General features: G+C 51.9%; 1 protein-coding gene across 2 annotated transcripts in view; it reads left to right on the forward strand.

Moving 5' to 3' along the window:
• CALY (calcyon neuron specific vesicular protein) overlaps positions 1-12111 on the forward strand; it is a 42825-nt gene that overhangs the window by 20798 nt on the left and 9916 nt on the right. For both annotated transcript variants that reach the window (XM_073353108.1, XM_073353107.1), the window contains exon 3: positions 9203-9322. In XM_073353108.1, the coding sequence (XP_073209209.1) occupies positions 9203-9322 (120 nt within the window). The remainder of the gene's footprint in view (positions 1-9202; positions 9323-12111) is intronic.

Genomic DNA, 12111 nt, shown 5'->3' on the forward strand with positions numbered 1-12111 from the left:
CCTGTCTGCGTGTAGCTTTTTCATTGAGAGCCATACCTTCTGGTCTAGTGGAAGGGCGGGCCCCTCCTGTTGTCATCGGTCTGCATGTTGTTTCTAGCTCTTCTAGGTGTCCTCCAGGCAAACTTTTGGGTCACTTTGGGTTTGATATATCTGTTGTATCCAGTCCAGGGCTACTGGGTTGTGGAAAGTTGCAGGTAGCTCTGGGTATAACCAAGGGTGGAACACATAGTTTGAAAAAAAAAAGGGTGGGGGGGCTTTGACCCATAGATACATGTTCTGAGTTATTGTATGCAAACTCTGGATGAGGTAGGAGCAAGGACCAGTCATTCTGGTGGAAGTTTACGTAGCATTAAATCTACAGCTGCAGGATGTGGCTGGTTCTCTCTGCTTGACCGTTTGTCCAAGGGTGGTAGGTGGAGGCAAGGCAGGACCAGATGTCCAAAATCCAGAGAACTTCTTGCCAGAAGCAGGAGATAAATTGCACACCACACTCAGAGATGATGCGCTGTGGGAGACCATGGAAGCAGGCAACTTGGTCCACCCAGAGCCAGGCAGTTTCCTGAGAGGAGAGTAGGCCAGTGCAGGGGATGAAGCATGCCATCTTTGTGAGGTGGTTCACAATTGTCAGGAAGGTCATGAACCCACTAAAATTGGGTAGTTCTACTACAAAATCTAAGGCAGTGACTGTCCAGGGGTCAGGTGGAGTGTGGAGGGGTTGTAGGCATCCAAGGGGATTATTGTGCAGTGTTTTGGAGCAGACATTTACATTGTACAGGCCTACACTGTAACCCACATGTGAGGCCACCAGAAGACTTGAGAGAGAGATGCTGAGTTTTAAAGCAGCCAAAATGTCTGCCAGGAGGGAGTCATGACTCACCTGCAAGACTGTAGTCCTCAGAGGCTGGGGTGAACATATATACACCTTTTTTGTAGGTTATGCAATCTTCTTGGTGGGAAGCTGCACCCAGAAAGGTATGAGGCTTGAGGATGCATGAGGTTTTCGGGTTCAAGTCCTTTAGGTCAGTGTAATATTTGCCCTTCGAGGACAAAGTGTTGGCCTTGCTATTTTTCCTGGATGATAGGAGGTTTTGAAATCAAAGGGCAAAAAAAAAACAAAAAAGGCCCGCTGAAGTTGTCACTGGTTGAGGGCCTTGGCACTGCACAGATATTCAAGCTTGTATGATTAGTGTACACCTGGACAGGATACCAGGCCCCTTCTAGATAGTGACGCCACTCTTCAAAGGCAGTCTTAATTGCTAGGAATTTTATCCAAAAGCTCATTATTTTGCTCTGTGAGTAGGAGTTTCCTAGAATAGAAGGCGGGCACGGATGTAGCAGTTATTGAGAACAGCACTTTGGGATAGCGCTGCTCTGATTGTCACATTGGAAGCACCCACTGTGGTGAAGAAGGTGTGCGAGGTGTCGGGGTGGACCAATATCGGAGCAGAGGTAATTGTGAGTTTGAATTGCTTGAAGGCCTGCTGGGCCTTGGGAGACCAAAGGAACCTGGTGTTTTTGTGGAACAGGGCAGTGAGAGAGGTGATTCTCTCTGAGAACTTTGGCATGAACCCCAGGAGACACTGTCGTTCACAAACGCTCTGTGGCACCACCCACTGGAGGACTGCTGTTACCTTGCACACGTCCAGGCCAGTACCAGCAGGGGATAGGATGAACCCCAGGAATTTTATGGGGGCTGAGGAAAGGCCTATTTTTCTAGCTTAGCCCATAGGCCATGCTGGCATAACCTCTTCAGGACAGAATGGACGTGCATTCTATGGTGTTCGTCCTTGTCTGAAAAAATAAGTGTGTCATACAGGTTTGCTACCCTGTATTGGTCCACAATGTCTTGGAGCACACCATTAATACAATGCTGGAACATCACAGGTGTGTTTGTCAAACCAAAGGGCATCAAGAGATATTTAAAGCGACCTTAATGCGTTCAAAAGCTGGTTTTCTATTCGTCCCCAGCTCTAATGCGTACTAGGCTGCATGCCCCCCAGACTCTAGCGTTGTAAATACCCAGGCGATGCTCATGCAGTCTATTAGCTCAGGAATTAGTGGTAACAGGTATCAGTTTCTAATGGTGACCTGATTCAGGGCCTGATAGTCCATACGTAGTCAGAGGCTTCCATCTTTTTTTAAACAGAGGACTAGTGCCTCACCAGTCAACATGGATTTACAAATAAAGCCCTTGGCTGGGTTCTCCTGAAAGTAGGTATGCAGCGTGGCTAGATCGGACTCCAACATGGCGTAGAGGTGCCCGAACAGAATGTTTACTACTGGTTATAGCTTGATCAGGCAAGCTGAGTCCCTGTGCGAGGGCAAGGTGTCTGCGTTCTTTTTTTCAAAGACATCTCTGCAGTCACTGTATTGGGATGACAGTTGAGGACCAGAATCAGTGGGTGGCTCTGCTGGGCCAGCTACCCTGGCATGAAACTGCTGGGAAACTACTGCCCATTTCCTGGGGTCAAGCAGTGCTGGAGACAGTCAGGTGCCAAGCCAAAGATCACAGCTGGAATCGGTGTGGGGGTAGGGCGTAGGAATGGGAACTGGGAACAGACACCGATTTGGGATAAGGAGAACAGGAACCAGGAACAGGTGGGAAGGCAGGGCTCAGGAGAAAGGCAAGTAGGCAAAATGTCCATAGTAGCAGCCAGCCAATGATTCCTCTGCTTGCTCAGACAACTTCCTGTGCCTCTTTTCTGGTTTAAGTAGAGCTCCCCAGCCAATCGGTGGGGCTGAACATCTCCCCCAGTCAGGAGCTTTGTGGGTAGTTGGGGCCTTTTGTGAGCTATAGCTTTGCTGGCCCCTTTCTCCAGCCAGTCAGGTGAGCTGCTGGGGGGTGGCCATGGTCTCAGCACTACCTGAGGACTCGTGGCATGTGTTCGAGGCCTGTGTTCCCTCACAGACCTCTGATCGGACCATCCAGGCGTGTCTGTCAGGAATGCATGTTAAACCATCTTTGACCAGAGTAAACCTGATGGGACTCAGCCTCCCATGTCGGCCTTATCGAAATGCTCATGCAGTTGGCTTTTTCCAACCAAAAACCATTGTTGGAAAAATGGCCGACCAGCTGTTGGCTGAGCGCCCTCTGCCTGATGGCCAGAGTTGGTGCCTTTGGGTTGGGGACTTTGGGCTGTCTCTGGCGTCTCTCCCCTTAAGCCCAATTTCTCAGTTGTGTTTTGGATGGACAGTCTTTGCTCCTCTCTGCTAATCTGGGGTCAGTCACTGTGGGGAGCGAGTGTCTCTGCATTTCAGTCTCCCCTGGCCCTGGCTTCTCCATCACTCCTCCCGGTTTGTGCTTCGTGGCCCCCGTTCTCTGCTGCAGCAGAGGAGCGCTTGGACAGAGCGGAGAGTGGGAGTGCAGAGAGCAAGCGACAGCTTCAAGCCCCTTGGCTGCCCAGCCCTGGAGAAGGTTAGACCCGAGGGGACTTATTGTAATGTCACCAGAATAAGCCTGGGCCCACAACACCCTGACCGCACCCTCTCCTCCCATTGGTATGGGGAGAGGGTGTGGAAAGTGGCTATGTGATCAGAGAGTCCCCAGCATGGGGAGCTCTGCTGGGAATCTCTAGCTTTTCCATGCCGCATAAGAGGCTGTATCTGACCAGAGAATATGGCCCAGTGTCTCCTGTGTCCCACTTCTCCCTCGGCATGTGGTGAGAGTTTGCCTTGGCTTTGCGCACATCTCTGTTGGGGGCCCGATGCCAGGCTGCCGGTCATGGGCAGGGAGTCATAGTTTGCTGTTGCCTTATCTCTGTTGGTGCCAGTCACTCATCTGTTGGCCTCCAGCGTCACTGGTTCTGGAGATGGAGAGGAGCCAAGTTTTTGGGTGAGGATGTACAGAAATGAATGAGGGCTCGCTCTGGACTGAGTGTGTGACTTTGGGTTGGGGGGTGTTTGCTGCTGCAGCTGGGGTGGTACCAAGGGGCTGGTGTCCTCATGCGGTGTTGATCGAGGGATCACAGCTGTTCTTACCAGGAGTTCAGGGCACAGACTTTGTTGGCACATTTGCTTTTGGGAGTTTTCTCTCAGTCAGGGTGATCGGCTGTTACCATTGGGCCCAGACCTCGCTCTTTATTGGAGAAGGAGTTGGGTGACGTGGCAGAAGGGCATCAGCCAAGGGCTGTATTCATCCAGTGGTTTCTTTATGGCACAGGAGGTCTGTAGGGCTTCTCTAGGGCCATGACAGACAGTCTGCAGCTCCTCCGGCCATCTCCACACTACACAATTATGACGACCTAACTTATGTCACATACAGCCACCGCGGTTATTAAATCGCTTGTGTGTGTGCACACTCGACTTCTTGTGTCAGCGGTGCATGGCCTCACCAGGAGTGCTTGTGTTGATTGCATTGTCAGCACGGGGACGGCTGCAGGAGGCCAGTAACAGTCGACATAAGCAGCACAGTGTCTACACTGACACCTCGTCAACCGAATGACATTGAGCATGACTCCATGCTGCTCAGGGAGGTGGCGTCACTAAATCGGCATCAAGAGGCATTGAAATGGGCGGGAGCCAAACTGAAGTGAAGACACGTCCACAGCTAGGTTGATGCGAGGCAGCGTACGCCGACCTAACCGTGTAACATAGACCAGGCCTCCCTCCGTCTGGTGAAGCATGCGTGTAGCACACGTTGTGATCAGCTGCTGCTGGGTGCCTGCAGGCAGAGAGGACTTTCGTGGGGACACTTCAGGGCTTGACTCTGAACTATCCTGGGGTTTGTTATTTTCCAGGTTATCCCTGGTTGGCACATTCTCCTGTGAGCGGTCATGAGAGGACACTAGTGTAACGTGCTGGGGAGTGGGTGTGACAGGTCCCCACTGCACTGATCTGCTGAGGCTATGTGCCTGTTACAGCCCCAGCTACGCAGCCTTTTGCTTTTTGCCCTGGAGGTCCCCACTTCAATCCCCAGGGTGCTGACTGTCACAACAGCAGGACCCCGCCACCAGCATTCTGCACACCCTGTGGCCCCAGTTCTCGGCTGCCTGGTGCCCCAAGCGAAGGGAGGGCAGAGTGCTCACCCCCAGTTTGTGCTGGGGTCTGACCACATCAGGTGCAGGGAAGGCTTTTGGGCCAGTTTCTCAGCCCCACTCCATCCCATTTACAATGCTCCTGCAGAGCTTCAGGGATAGAGAACTGCACCGACAGGCCAGCAGGCTAATCCCTTTGTACAGCGACTCCCTGGCAGGTGTGGACCTGCGTGTGCCAGCCGAATCTCATTTCCTCTTGGCCTTCCCAGAAATAAGGTGCACTTTTTTAACAGCGAGGGTAATTAACCATTGAATCAACTGACCAAGTGCCATGGTGGATTCTCCATGGCTGGCAATTTTTAAATCAGGCTTGGATGTTTTCCTACAAGATCTGCTCTAGGGGCAGGGACAGGTCTCTGGCCTGTGCTGCACAGGTGGTCAGACAAGATGATCACAGTGATCCTTTGGCCTTGGGATCTATGACGCTGTGAACATGAATCCCCCGCTGTGATGCAGTGCCCAGGGCGGTCAGCCTCTGCAGGCTCCACTGTGCCTCTGCAAGCTAGCGATGGGCTCGCTCCAGCCGCTGAGCCCTCCAAGCATCCCCTGGAGTGTCCAGCCCCTGGTCCAGTGGACACTCACAGTATTCACAGAAACACTGATCCCAAAGGAACAGTGCCCCCAGCCTACCAGTTCCATCTCAGATCACAGTTCCGCCTAACACACAGCACTTAGATCTGACTATCGTGAAAACAAGTACAAGTGTATTGAATAAAGTGTAGAGAGTTGAGTAGCAGCAAGTCAAAGTATTGGAAACAAATGGTTGCACATCAAATCAAAACAAAACACGCCTCTGGAGTTCAGATTGAATTAATAAGATGTTGTCCTGCCTAATTCATTGTACCTCCCATAAAGTCTTTGCAGCATTTGCCAGCCAGGCTGGCTCTGATCCCCACTCCCCTTTCTTAAGACAGAAGATGCTGAGGGTTTGGCTCCTTGGCAAAGGATGCTGGCTGTACCTCAGTATTCCCAGTTACACCCCAAGAATCCATTGTCTTTGCTTGTTAACAGATCGCCCCCTGCTGGTTTTGTATTTTCCTGCAGCATTCCTCTCATAGGTTTTGCACTCTTCTGATTAGCATCAGGCTCGGTAACGCAGAGAGGCCTCCACTGTGATACATGCAATGCATGGGACACACCTGACCAGCCAGAGAGATAAGTGTCTCCAGCCCCTGCCTGAACAGAATCTATCCAAGCCCTGTCACTTCCTGGTGACCTGCTTTTAATATCAAGGCTTTAAGGACATAATTCCCACTCTAAATACATAACTTCTTAACTATTACCCGTACATGCGTTTCACTATGACCAGGAGGACCAGTGGGCTACTGGCGCTCAGAAGAGACCTGACATGCCACCCTTGGTGAATTATTAGGGATGTACGTCAACCAGGGGATCCCTGTAAAGCTCCATGCATCCCCTCTGCCAGCCGGCATCAAGAGGCCCCTGGGTCACTCTTGGTGTAGGGGTCATGTTGAGGGTGGGAGAGGCATGGGGCCTTTGTTTTGGTCATCACCAGCCAGTAGCATGGTCACTAGGAGGCTGTTACCAGAGTGTAAATAGAGCCCTGTGACTGCTCTAATTTATGCTGTGCTCCTGGCTGCCCCTAGGGTAAGGGGGAAGGCTTAAAGCCGCCTTTGCTCCCTCCCCTCCCCTCTGGTTCTGAGCCAAGCACTGCTCAGCCAGACCTGACGTTCTGGCCCTTTAAATTCGAGTTGTTTAGCAGGAGCCCAGGCAGAGGAATCTGTTTCACGAGGTTCGGTCCGGACTCAGTGTACATAGTGGAAAGAGCAGGGCTGAGGTTAGCTCCCTGACTGGTTCACGTGGCTCGTGTTTGCACCATACCATTCTGACTCGGTTCATGGATTTAATCAGCTCGTACGTTTTCCCACAGAGTCAATGTTGTCGTGATTTAAGATTCAGGTTTCAGTGCCAGAATAGACAGAGTCTTTCTGGAGCCTAGAAAGCCAGTGCAGAGCTTTACCTGGTGCATGGGTTTGTAGCGTACGCTGTTGTTAATGAGCACCATGAGGCCCAGCCATGGATGCTTGCTGGTTTCTCTGGCAGGGATCCATCTGCTCGGCTTTCCCACGTTATGTCACTGCTGGTCAGTTACCTGGGATTCTGCAGCAGCCTCTGCAGAAAGTGCTGTTACCACAGCTGTCTCTGTGGGTCATGGGCACTCTCCTGCTCATACGTTGGGTGACGAGCCCTTCTGACCACCTCTCAGGGAAGTTTCCCAACTGGGGGGCTAGTTTAAATGGGTGGGGTTTGCCAAAGTGACTTAAAAGCCATTGAAAGTCAGTGGGAGCAGGGGGCCTTGCCGTCCTGTGCGCCTTTGAACGTCTCCCCGTGGCGCTGGCGTACCTGCGCCATTTCTGCGCTTGTGTGGATACCACCCACGAGCTTCGATGGTGCTTCCTGGAGGCGCCCAGTGCTGTGTAACCGTGTCCGGAGTGACTGGCCCATCGCAGGTGGGTAGATCTCGATGGTATGTTCGGGTGCAGCGAGGGCTCTTTTTAATGAGGCTGTTTGGGTGTCAAACCAAGTGTCTTTGGCTTGGATTCCTTTGTAGAGGCTGTGGACGTGTTCCCTTGAGATCTGGCCATCCCGCGTTGCTGTCTGTTGGGTTTACGTTCTTTCTAGGCCTGCCAGAAGGACCCTCTCCTGCTGGAGCCGGGTGCTGTGTTGTAGGGAGCATATGCAGTGGCTCTCCCTGCTGGAGGCTGGCGGGTTCCAATGCTTTCTTCATCTATGGCAGCATCTAGGCAATCATTTTACCATTCAAAGCATGATCCTTCCTCACTGGCTGGGGATCGCCAGGCTGTTCTGCTGGGGACTCTGTGTCGCTGTAAGATGCCTTGTGCCCTAGTGTGCATTCAGAAAGGTCTTTTGGGTGCCCAGTTTTAGATGTGAATTGCTACCCCTCCACACCACGGGCTGCAGTCATGGCTGTGAGTGACTCTGCCAGCACATCATCGCCTTGGGGAATCCCCACCCCCTGCTCCCCACAGAACTACATACCTTGCACTGGGGGCCTTGCAGAGAACGGGGTAGGGCATTCAGTTGTTTCCTCTAGTGCAGTGATGCATCAACATCAAGAGATTGTACTCATGGCTGGCGGGCCCATTGTGTTCCCACTGGCTAACCATCCGTCTCCACTGATGATTTCTATGTCATTCTCGCTCAGCTGGCAAGTACAGAAAGGATGGCCCACTCTGAGTGCCTCCCTTCTGGGGCCTGGAGATGCCTTGCAAGAGACCTGTTTCCGGAGAGCAACTGCTCAGAATTTGCTGAAAACCAGCCCCTCAAGTCAGGCTCCCCAAGTCATCTGTGACAATAATGACCATGGTTTCTGTCTCTTGCTAGCCCCAGCTCAGCCTGGCTCCTGATGGCCACGGTGTGTTTTCTCTGCACCCCATACCATATCTGCAGCCAACCACAGCTCGCACCATGGAATCTGAACTTAGGCCAGCTTTGGCAAATGTAGGGACCAGAAGTTCGGCTCCTAAATCCACACCCAGGCATGTGAGTCAGAGATTGTAAGCAACACTGAATAACTGGCTCCTTCTGGCTTCATTTGGTAGGAGCAGGGGGTACGCAGCACCTCTGACAACCAGGTCACATATGGAGTTACTTGCCTATCTTTAGGCATCCACGATAGCAAATGGTGATCTGCCCTGCATTGAATCTGGCTGGAGGTCAGCTTGCTTTTTGGCTATTGGCCTCACTACCAAATGAGCAAGACTCTTGGGCGGCCACTTATTGCAGTGTCACTGGGAGCAGAACTCCCTCCTGAAATATGCTGAGCCCTCCTGGAATTGCCAGCAGCTCTGGGTTGTGGGGATTAGGGCAGGAGGAGGCTACAGGTTGCTCTCTCTTGGTCTGAGCTTTGCTGCCTTACTACTTTTTCTGCCCTCGGCCCCCGAGCAGCCATGACGATCCATTAGGGAAGCCCCAAACATGGTGAGATCCCACAGCAAACTCAGGGCAGCATTGGTGAATCACTACTTGCAAGTGGCCCAGGCCCGTTGCCCCAGGCCTTGTGAGCTCAAATACCAGGCATCTTCCAGCAAAAAGTCTGCTCTGCTTTTTGCCTCTCTGAGCAGTTGTTCCATGCAGCCTTGTCCGGCTGTATACAGCTCGCCGCTCACTGATTCCTCTCCTCACAGGTGATTGTCAAGACCAGAACGGAGTACCAGCTCCAGCAGAAGAAGAAGAGAAAGTTGCATGTCCCCGGAATTAAAAAACTGAACATAAACCTGTACGATGAAGTATCAGAAAAGGTCAAGGTAAAGCATTCTCCTGTCTCCCCTCCCACCCCACCTCAGCAGGGATTGTGATTTGAGGGATTGTCTCTCACATTGACACTGAAATGGGGAAATTGAATAATCCAGATTAACTCAGACCAGCCCTGTTTTAGCCAGGAGAGGGGCCAATGTGTCACCTCCCACTCTTTGTCCTTAGGGGAGAAGCCAGCAGCCTGAAACCAGAGCAAGCCGATTTACATTCCTTACAGAACAGTGCATGGGCCACTCTGTGCTCTCCACGGGCAGAAGGCTGGTGGAGATCCTGCCTCTCTCATGGGTGGTGTGAGGGCAAAAGTGCAGAAGAGGAAGAGGGACAAGGGAGGGCCTGTCGCTGTAGAATGGTCTGTTCCTGGGGCTGCTTCCTCTGCTGGAGAGCAGAATGGGTTAACAACAGTCCTACAGACAAGCCAGGAGGAGGTGGCTAGCATGGGATTCCCTAGGGATGGCCAGGAGGCCCTGGTGCTGACCAGCCCCCCAGGAGGTCACTGCAGTGAGTGTGGCAGGAAGGGGCCCTAGTCCAACAGCACAGATGGGGTGCGGGGCTGCTCCCAGGAACAGGATCTGGTTTTCTTCAGGAGATGCCACCCCCCAGCATCCCACAGAGGCTCAAGTGGCAATGGAGGAGGGAGAGGGAAATGGGGCTTGCTGGGAAAGGGCTTGTTCAGGGGACAGCAGAGGAGTGGAGCTGTGGGTGAGGGGCAGACTCAGACAAGCTGGGTTTGAATTTTCAGTGCTCTGCCAAACCAAGTGCCAGAGCTGCAGCGTTTGCCCATCTCTTGAGCCCCTCCACCTTGGGGTCCCTGGGCCTGGGGCAGTGCCATAAGCCTGGACACCACAGATCCCTGTAGTTCATTCACCTCAGGCTTAGAGGAGAGGCAGGATGGAGCCTGGGGACGAGGGGTTTGTAACCATTTCAGCACAAGGGTGTGGCTAGCTGGTCACTGCTGCTGTTCCTGCCCCCCAGGCTCACACACCCCCTGGCTCTGACATGCACTTGGCAGGGGCGTCTGCAGGGAACACCAGGTGGAATGGGCAGTGACAGCAGAATCCCTTCCACACGGCTGATGTGGACTGGCATAATACACTCCATATGAGCCGGTTTCACTGCTACTGGGTTAACCAGCTGTCCGGTGACTTCTGCCTCCAGACATGCAGACTGTTTGGGGGGGCCCAAATCCAAAGGTTCTGCAGTCTCCCAATTTCCCTGGCGTGCTTTGTCTCTGGTCCCTTGAGAAGCCACACTGGTTGTTTCTTGTCCCTCTGATTTTTCCAGGATCATTGTCCTTAGCTGCACGTTATTTAGGGCCCGTTTTAGGACTCAACTGTCTTACCTCTCACTCCTGAATTTCGATCCTTCTCCCCATTGCATGTAGAGGTCTCTGGGGGCCATATTCTGCCCTCCCTATTCACACTGAGTAGCCCCTGGCTCAGGGGGAATCTGACCGTAGCTTTCTTCATTCCCCCACATGTGCTTTGTGGACACTTGAAACCCCTGAGCTGTGTCAGACTGTATAAGTGCAATAACGTTCCCAGTAAGGTACAAGAGACACACACCCTCAGGCAGGGCATTAACCAGACAAGATGGGTCAGGAAGACACCCCCACTCTCTCCCCGGACAGCTTATTCCAGACATGCCCATTATGCTTTCTTGCCCCTCCCTCTGCAGCCTCTGGTCCTGACTATTGTTGGGTACCAGACCCTGGGCTGTTGGTCCGGTGTGCTGAGGCCATAGCCACATCCACACCTGTACAAACACAGCCTGGTTTTCAGTCCAGTCTCAACCTGACCACCTCTTTGACAGCCATGGGTTAGTTCCTGCGGTGACATGTGCCCAGGGTTGGTTAAAGCTGTTAGGTGCATCTAGCTGTGTCTTTGCATCCACAAACCGAGAGCCCGGTCTGAAAACCAGGCTCATGATGCATTTCCTTTGCCCCCTCCCCCTACTCAGATTCCACCTCATATCTTCTGAGGGGAAAAAGAAAAAAAAGAAAAGAAAAAGAGAACGAGCTAATGTGTCTCTGAAGATCAGCTTCATCTTATCTGGGAGTAAACCCGCTAATGTGCATAAATGTAGGGTGATTGCACGGCATCTCTGCACAGCCGAGTTAAGGTTGTTTGGATGCTTTTCCATATCCTATTACTATGGTAGGATTTCTGTTAAGTTAAACTTTCCCTCTGAATTTCCTGGATTCATAACACTTATTTGGGGGATAATTGCACCATCCCTATAATGTTTTTACCCTAATTACTGACGTACTCTTAGCCTTAACTCCATCTTGGGGTATCTTTTGGTTTGCAAAAAATCACAACAATTAGATACAACAGCCTCAATAACTGTGTTAAATTATAACCTAATTTCTTCAAATGGAGTCTATCACTTGATTTCAGTGAGTTTTAACTACATGGGAAGCCTGAAGAGGCTGGGCTGTTCTAATAAGGCCATTTGGGACAAGAACCTGTCGGATGCAGCATGTTTCATTTCCTAAAGGACTCGTTTGTAGTTTAATTTTAACTTCTACACTAATGTATGGGTACATTTGTAAATTCCCAGGCAATCCATTCGATACTCAAAGGCTGCGCGCTGAGGATATGGTGTGCTCTTCCAAAGAGGATGTGTCCCTTGTATGAGCGCAAAACTCAGCTCGGTCTTAACTCTGGTGTCCTCACCAGCATCTTCCTGGTGTACTGGTGTATTCTGTTCATTGGCCTGGTCCCAGAGGCCCATTTCTCCCCCAGGTTCCCGTGGGATATGGAAAATTCCCTCTGGCATT

This window comes from Lepidochelys kempii, chromosome 7 (assembly GCF_965140265.1).
Source record: "Lepidochelys kempii isolate rLepKem1 chromosome 7, rLepKem1.hap2, whole genome shotgun sequence".
Classification (NCBI taxonomy): domain Eukaryota; kingdom Metazoa; phylum Chordata; order Testudines; family Cheloniidae; genus Lepidochelys; species Lepidochelys kempii.